The following is a 9,391-nucleotide window of genomic DNA, read 5'->3' on the forward strand; positions in this document are numbered from 1 at the left end:
CAGCTGCCTACTTTTTGTGCATCAGCTGACTTAAAAGTCCTAGATTTTAAACTTCCTATAGCACTTGAATGTAGCATGATACAGCATATAAATTAAAATGGTCTAATGAGGAAAACCTTGATCCAGACGACTACAAAAATCAAACCCACTGGATTTCAGCCAAATCCAAAATGTCTCGCTAACACATAAACAAACAAAACAGCCAACTCGGGGGGAAAACAGAGGCTCCTTGACATGTTTGTGTTTTAAATAATCTCTCAAATTGACTCTGGCACTGCGTGGTAAGCAAACAGACTTTGCAAATACTGAAACGATGCACTCTTAATCAAAAGTTCATTTTACTGAAGCACAGCAACAAATTTGAAAGGAATTATTCACATTGTGTTACTGGGGTGTTTTCCCAATGCTGCATGCAACTGAGAGCACATCACACCATATATACTAATAGATACTTCAGAATGTGTGCACATGTGAATTTAATGAATTGAACTTTATTGTAGGATTTATTCTCCATGTGTATTGCAGAGGTTTTTTCTCACTGACACTGGCCTCCATAATAGTGTGCACAGCGAGGTGAATGACTAACCTGAGTGCAGTTTTTCACCTCTTTTGTACATCCTCAGCACTGAACTGATTTAATGTTTATTCCCCTGAAATATTGTAATGGAGAGTGTGTGTGTGTGTTATTATTCCTGATTGGAGGTTTTTCTTCAGGATCCTTTCAGGCTCTGCAGCAGGCTACTCATGAAAGTGGTCTTCAACTTGTAACCAACCACAGAATTGTTGTATGTTTAATCTGCAGGTGTTTGCTATGGTAAATCCTTTAGGCACAAGCTGCAACAATTCACTCATCAGACCTTCGCACTTTCACCGTTGGACTGAAAAGACTAAAATATTCGCCGGCCAAAAGACTGCAAAGATGAAGTTATGGCTTTGATTTTCAGACAAAATATAAGAAAAAAGAAAGTTTATGTAAACAGAAAGGACTGTTTTCATTGTAAAGGAATATAATGTACGATTATGACTGTATATCAAAGGTTTTGTTTTATTTGCCCTGTTTTTTTACACCATGCAATCATGTCATGTTTTAACACAAACTACTTAAAAAGAGGGTAAAGTATCCATGCAATATTAATCCGTTGTATAAATGTATTAACCCTGTTAACGTGTTTGCTGAGAGGAGATTTAAAGCTGACCTGTTGTTAAAAATGAAGGGAAAGGCTGAAAAAAGTGTCATTTTATTTTAGTTGATTTTGTGGTGAGTGAGATTTATTGACGTCATCTTATTCATCTGAAAACCTGTTGAAGGGCCCCGCCAACAATGATAGTAAACGTCAGTTCCTCTTAAAATCAAAACGGCACCTTTCTAGATTTCTCACCAATATCGAGTCATTGGTTTTGTGTGCTAACGTTCAAAGGAGTGGTTGGCAAACAGCGGCCTCCAACTAAAATATTTGCATCAAATCTTTTACAATATTCTACAAAAATCTACAGTAGATAACAATGCAAACACAGAGACCATTTAAATCCTATAAATATGATCTGTTAACTTCTTATAAACTTATGAGATGCATAACACAGATACATAATTCGACTGGAACAGATTTGTGTCAATAACAGTACCTTCCTTCAACCACCAATGATGCAGGCCACTGTTTATTGTGTGAAGATAAGCTATCAATTACATTTCTAATCTCATGTATGTTCATGTTTATGAGTAATTTTTTGCCAAATCACTATCAACATAAGACGCTGTCACGGCAACGATGACATCTGCTCCTCAGATACAACCCTAAAACTGTTTATAAGTCCCTTTTATTCTCGAAATTAATTAAAAGACATAAACAAACCAAACATATGAAAAAATATTGGTTTGTGTTTTCACTGTGAAACTTCAGCTCCCCAATAAATAGTGCTGAAAAAACTGGTCCATAGTTGACCCCTAATTGCTGACCTCTGGTTTAAAGGATCAGGCTGGTGCTTTTCTATATTCAAACAAATCCCATAGAAAGACCAAAACCAACAAAACATTAATCTGTCTCTCATTCACTGCCTGTGACCACATTTGGTTCCTACTGAAGACATAAATCTTTAGAAAATGTTACCCAAACAGGAATAAATAGTGTAAATAGTGTTTTCAGATGTGTTTTAATACATACAGTATTTAGTGCTCTAATCTAGTGCAGTGGTTCCCAATCTGGGTGTCAGAACTCCTCAAGGTGTCGCCAGATGGCTTCGCTTAAAGTTTACTTTCACTTTACTTAAAGGGGCTATAATCAATATTTTTATTAATGACTATGTGTAACGTCAGAGGTGTCTCTCGTAGTGATGAACCTACAGAGACTCTGTAGCTCCCCTCGGCTTTACGGAGCTTTATTGCGAATTTCAGCTCATTGTTTAGCTGCAACTTTACTGTTTTGGTTCACTCTCAGTGCTCTTGTAGCTTCGCTTTTGGATGCAGCAGGCAGCTGTTTTCAGAGTAAAAGCTCTAAAAAACTACTGTACACGACCTGCTCAGCACCAAACAGCAAACAGACACAGTTAGCTGTAGACTAGCTGGTGAACATAGCGGAGCATTTAGCAGCTAAACAGCCAGATATTTCCCTCAGGAGTTGGTAGAGAGTAAAAACAGAGCTAAAAGAGAGTGAATATTGGACTTACATTCACCAGATGGACAGAAACACGACTCCAAATGAATGATATTGTTGCTCCGCAACTGCTCGATGTGGAAATAACCAACTGTTTGCTAACAAGTTCAACATATCACCTTAATAGTTGATGACGTGTCAATGTTGTGTTCACTACTTGTTTCTGCTGAAAACAAGTGGCCAAAAAATTACTTAATGCAAATTTAAAGTCCCCCTATTTAGCTTTTATAAGCAGTGAATGGTTTATAACAATTATTATATTATTATTATAACATTTTAAATGTTTATTAATGTGCAGTATTTGTCAAAATTATAATTTGTCCTGTGAAGACATATTTTATATTATTACAACCATGTTACTACTTTTAACATATTGTCGTTCTCAGCCTCCACTTATGGTTGCCCAAAGGATGATTTACAGTTATTGACAAATTCATTAATAAACACTGCTTACAACTAGATCATAGTGTGTTATAAACCATTTAATAACTGTTTACATACTGCTTATAAATACTCAATAAAAGCTTGCTACAGACATGGTAGCTTTGGATCAAATGAAAGTCAATAACCAATTAAGTAAACTGTGACATTTCATGTTTTCTGTGTTTTTAATATGAAATTTATTCTCACAAAAGCTTTTTCTTTGTGACATATAACTTATCTTACCGCCTAGAACATCAATTCACAATTCAGTTTGTAATGGCTGATGGTGTTACAGCTAAAAACATTTGTATTTATTGTAAGATGAAGGTGAATACAAGTTTGGTGGATTGAGGTAATATGGCTGATAGCTACAAGAAAAGTAGACCTACTGTAGCATGAGTACATTATGGCAGCAGCATCTTTCAAACAGGCATCATAAGATGTTGAATAAGTCGTATACGTCTGCTGGTGAAATTAGGCCACAAGTACTTTTACTACATAGACAAATAACTGAACTCTACCTACTACATCTACTTCTTTTGCATGGGTATCTCAGTGAAATCCAACGCACCATAGAAAACCACATCGGTTTACAAAGCACACTTGGTAAACAGGATGAAAAAAAAAAGACTAAAAGCAGTTTGACACGTTTTTCTTTTTTCTAGATACAAAGCATTTGAAGCGTCCTATCAAGTGTTGATGGAATAGTTAAAGGTATTACATTTTGAACATGAGCATAACTGTCATTTATTGTGATTAGTTGGTATAATTAACGTGTTTTAATTTGCTACATGTTTCAGCATGACACAAAAACAGAAAAAATAACTCGAAATCAAGTAAATGTATATTGTTGTATATTGGACTAATTGTCAACTGGTGATTTGACTGGTAATTGATTGTTAAAGATGTTCGCTATCTGTCAAACACATCCTATAAATGTAATATGTGTATCTTCTACAGGATTGGGAGGGAAATTGGTTGGGTACTCAGGTTACTTCCCTTGCCGTTTTTACTTAAACAAACTAAGCACGTAGTTAGCTAGTTTATCTAAGTTAGCTAGCTAGTTTAGCTTAGTTTAGTTAAGTTGCTTCCTGTGCTGCTTCTACTTTGTAAGAAACAAAGTAAACCAAACATGGGAAGTAATCTAAGTTAGCTAGCTAGTTTAGCTTAGTTTAGTTAAGTTACTTCCTGTGCTGCTTCTACTTCATAAGAAACTAAGTAAACCAAACATGGGAAGTAATCTAAGTTAGCTAGCTAGTTTAGCTTAGTTTAGTTAAGTTACTTCCTGTGCTGCTTCTACTTCATAAGAAACTAAGTAAACCAAACATGGGAAGTAACTTAGTTTGTTTTGTTGTTGTTGTTTTTTTTGTCTCCATCTCTTTCTTTTTTGCTTCGTTGCAGGTTGTTGGTAGTGTACCTACAACACGTACATTTAAATATTGTTAATTCCAAACATGTTAATTCCACACGGTGTAATTTCACATTTCCTATAAACCCTGTTGGTTTGTGTCACAAAGAGGATGTTGTGTCAAAGGTGATTTCTTTTTAATTGTACTTGAAGGGGCACTGCACCGATTCTACACATGTAGATCAGTTTCTAGTCATCGTTAGTACCACTCAGCCTGTGAACGGTTGTATCATGTCTTCTGTGGCTCTGGGGGAGTTTTGTCATCTCTGAAAAAATAACCCCTAATGATGTCCTCAGGGTTAACTTGGTTTGACCTTGGAGACGTTTGTTTTAAATGGAGAGCTTGTGTTACATGGAGTTAAACGTCCTGGTAGCCAAATGGTTACTGTGCATAACCACGTAACTGCAATGTACCTGAGTCGATTCCAGCCAGGGACCTTTGTTACATGTCATACCCATCTCTCTCTCCCCGTGTTTCCTGTCTGCCTCTTTGCTGTCCACTGTCCAATAAAGGAAAAAATGCTGCCCCCCCCCTAAAAAAAAAGTCTTCAAGGATGGTCTAATGAAAGATGCTATTGAGTTGTGATGTGAAATGTATGCTCTAGTGTTTCTGGACTAGAACTAGAGACTAGAGGTCAGGATATTTAGGCAAGTATCACATCTAAGAGTAATATGGAGACATTTTTGTCAAATAATTTGGAATAACAATAACATTTCATGGGTAATGATTTTGAAAACGCCTTGTGTGCCTTTTGCTGAAGAAACATGTTCCCTGCAGAGTACAGACAGCTCATTGTGTCTCCTCCCATTACACAATAAGAAGGACCAAGTGTGCGCACATTCAAACAAAAATATTCTGTACAGGTGCAAGACAGAAAATATTTCACTGCAGGGCACAGAGAAGAAAGGTCTGCATGCTGTTAGCGAGCCTGAATCAGGCCTGAAGAAGGTCATGTAGATAGAAACGTTGCCTTGAAAAGAGAAAAAGAGAATTAATCTATTTATTTGGAGCCTAACAGACCTTTCTCTTTTGTTTGCTCCCATTACACACAAATGAAAAATTCCCTGTTTCTGTTTTGTGTCATGAAGCAATCCAGAAGATTTCATGTCGAATGTGACCTGATGGCAGGTAATGTAAAAATAACAGGATGGTAATTAGCAGTGGAAACAACTCTTCTTTGTTTTGGGTAATAATACTATGTAATGAACATACAGTATGTCTGATATCAGATGCACTGTTGAAGCTGCAGAAGTCCATGAATGTATAAACACAGCAGATAAGCTCTGTAAGCTTTTGTCCACAGACGAACTACTGTGAGTTTAACTCTCTTCATGATTAATTCATTCTTTACTCTCCTCTGAATGTCCGTCCGGTTTTTGCGTATTGATTTCTTTTTTGAGTTTGTGGTTCTCCAGCCACTTTATATACTTGCCCCTACTTTTCCTGTAGCCAAATCTGGCGATGTCCACCATGAACACCCAGGCTAGTCCGTACATAACCACACCGCCGAGCTTCATTATCAGTGTGGTCCTGGGAGATGTGAGCTCGCAGTAAAACATTGCTGTGCCGACTCCCACGCGAATAGTGGCGAACAGTAAAATAAAAAGCAGGTCCACCGCGTCGCCCAGCAGGCTGTCGTACAGGCCCACCCGACGGAGGAACCAGCGGGTCTGCAGCAGGGGATTAGTGATCTCGCTGCCGAAGATGACTCCACAGGTTTCACAGCCTGACACTCCCATGAGCAGAGCCAGCAGGATGCCCATGATGCTCGCAGCGTGGTGCGCCAGCATGACAGGGCCCTCCGTGTGGTAGCATATGCACCAGCCCAAATCAAAGAAGAAGTAGCCGAGGCAGACGGTGAGGGCGAAAGTCTGGAGCTCGGTGTTCTCTGTACCTGAGGAACAGACAGGAACAGCGTCAGGTAAGAGAGTAAAATTCAATATGAAGACTAAACATTTAGAACAGTGAAACTGCCAAAAAAACAAACGTTCCCTTTGTGCTGTAAAGCGATCCCGACCATCCCAGCAGCACATGGAGAGTTCAGAGACGGTCTTGTTTGATTATGGCAACTTCAAGCCCAAACTTAAGATGGTAATGATATATTATTACTGAAATAATACATCATGCTCCCTTAAAGGATATGGCTGGTGATTTTCTATATTATTCTTATTGTCAACAAATCTCATGTGCAACGAATTCATCTACTTACAAGTAATATGTGTGTATTAAAATCCTCTGTTGTTGTCCAAAAACCATTAAAACCATGTCAGTGAGCCACACTGCTGCACTGAGTGACATGTTCCTTCACCACAAAGAGTTTGGGAACGATAGTTTGTTTTTGTTTTGTATCGAATGAGTGAATTGAATCATTGTTTGCCTCACTGATGGATTAGAGCTTAAAATTAGAGTTTAAATGTTGGTTGCTTGGAGGTCAAATGAATGTAATCCATTCAGACAAACAGTCTAGTCAAGTCGTGCCTGTCAGTGTTCTCAACTCTTTTAAGGGGGTACCTTATTGATATTAAATAAAAAGTCAATATGTGGAGGCTGTGAAAACAGTTATATACAATATTATCTTCTGTGGCTCTGCAATACAAACTGAGTTTAAAAGTTGCAGGAAGTGTCTAACAAAGTTGCTTTTGAGTTGCATCATGGGAAGAGCGTGACCCATACTCGTGACAATTTTATCTTCCTCTTGCATCTCCTCCAACTTCCTGGAAACACAATATTAAATCACTGGAGTAGCCCTTTATTCACTAAATCGTTCATATTTAACCAAAACAAACATCCTAAATGTGTTTTTTCTTTGCTATAACGTGTCCCTGTGTTCAGCACTAACAGCTTGTTTTAACCCTGAGTAAAGACAGTAGTCCACTAATAATACTACAGCACCGATCTTTATTTATAGCGCTTTCAAAACACTTAAAGAATGATTTACAGTCAAAAGAGACACAAACATTAATATTACTCAACTGGAAGCAGGCAGTAGCTGCTAATTGATGAGAGAAGCAGCGATGCATTTACATTTAGACAAAATAAGCCGTTCATTAAAAGGACAGGAGGATAAATTCTACAGAATATGGTCACTTTTTATAAATCGCTTGAACCAGACCAGAAACTGAAATATTAACAAATACTATTACCACCATGTTTACTACTAATTACCCATTTACTCTCATTAAATCCTCTTGATTATAGGAACAGTATATAGACAGACCATCTTTTTTTTAATCTATTTACTTTTTATTATTTAATTTAATAATATCATTAATTCAATTAGATTTTATATTTTGTATGACCTTTCATGTAGAGTGTTGTGTTTTCTAATTTTCAATCGTTAAAACACAATAAAAACTGTAAACATTCTCTGTCTACATCTCTAATATAGTAAAGTAACATTTGTCAGATTTGCATGAGAAAACAAATTAGTAAGATGTATTTTAAGCAAAATGTCAGAGTCAAAGAACAAGTCCAGCGGGATTTAAATGCAACATATTTTTTAAATGTTTTTTATGGATGCACTGCTGATGACTTATAGTTCAGTTTATATCACTGACCTGCATGTGTAAGAGGCCAGGGTCCGTCTATGAAGATGACGTACGCCGTCAGCAGCACTATGAGGATGCCGTGGGACAACGTGACCAGCCGGCAGTTCCACTCGGCCCCCCGATGACTGAAGATCCACAGGAACAGCATGTAGAGGCAGAACCAGCCAATCAGGCTCACGATCACCTCCAGTACCGGCATGGCTGTCTGTATGGGACGATTTAATTAGTTTTACTATCATGGATTTCAGCTCTAGAGGCTCAAGCTCTAGTTTTAAATGTCATGTGTATTTAATTTGAACATATTTCAAAATTAACAAAGACTGTGTCACTTGCATGAGCAGGTTGCAGGACATAAGCTCCTGAGAAATTAGCTGATTAGTGTTTATTTTTAGGTTGTTAACAAGTGTATAATTACTTAAATTAACATTGTGATAATTAATATATGGAATACGATCACCATTTTAAAGCATTTCACACGTCTTACCTTAACTCCGTCTTCTCTCAGTTGTCCTCAAATTCAGGGCACATGTAGAAAACGACTCCAACAGTCGCACACAGCCTCGGCCTCCATCACTGTTTATGCTCCATAAAAGGCATAAAGACTCCACCAAAGTGCCTGGAGCTCAGTATATGTCAAATGCACACATGCTCACTCTGAAAAGGTGTCAGAAATGCCATGTGCAGGCCACTATAGACAGTCAGTGGATCCTGTATCCCTTCCCCCTGGATCTCAGACTTGATCCTCTTAAAGGATTACAGTCAGTCTCTACTTCTCTGCAGATACCTGCTGTTAGACGAGACGGGTGATACAAGGGCTGCACACCCGCAGCTCTGTAAAGTAAAATTAAACGGCGCTTCTGATGATCTGATGCTCTTTTGGGCTGCTTGGCGTGTGTGTGGTGTGAGAGAAATATATCCCCAATTTGATTATGCAAATCTGGTTATATTCTTCATAAGCTGGTAATGCACACTCAGAAAGAATCCTGTACTTTACATTTTTAGTCTTTAAATTGACAGTGAAACAGGGTGAGGGTAGTTTAAATGGAGGCAGAGTGATATCACATCTGTGATGCCTCGGTAATAACAGTTAAAAACAGTGATGTAATGAACAGGAGAGAAATACAAGATTAGGCTTCACAAACACACATATCAGACCCCAGTCTTGTCTATTCCCTCATGCAAATTTGCAAAGACTGAGTTCACAATCAGACCGGACCACTACAAATAATGCTTACGTTTGTATCTAATTTTGTATTTTTATCTTGTAAGGTTTGAACAAAAACTGGGTAAAATTTTACCCAGTTTGGGTCAATATAGCATCAACACAACACTGGGTTAATGTTACCCAGAAAGCCAATCAATA

At 37.8% G+C, this 9,391-nt stretch overlaps 1 protein-coding gene across 1 annotated transcript; it reads right to left on the bottom strand.

Annotated features, from left to right (window-relative positions):
* Window positions 1-5,740: 5,740 nt before the first annotated feature.
* Window positions 5,741-8,360, bottom strand: LOC121910664 (TLC domain-containing protein 5-like). The gene is made up of 2 exons (XM_042431941.1): window positions 8,038-8,360; window positions 5,741-6,374 (listed from the first exon to the last, which is right to left on the bottom strand). The coding sequence occupies exons 1-2, from the start codon at window positions 8,225-8,227 to the stop codon at window positions 5,821-5,823; spliced, it is 744 nt and encodes a 247-aa protein (XP_042287875.1). The 5' UTR covers window positions 8,228-8,360; the 3' UTR covers window positions 5,741-5,820.
* Window positions 8,361-9,391: the final 1,031 nt, after the last annotated feature.

This window comes from Thunnus maccoyii, chromosome 13 (genome assembly GCF_910596095.1).
Source record: "Thunnus maccoyii chromosome 13, fThuMac1.1, whole genome shotgun sequence".
In the NCBI taxonomy this organism is placed as follows: Eukaryota; Metazoa; Chordata; class Actinopteri; order Scombriformes; family Scombridae; genus Thunnus; species Thunnus maccoyii.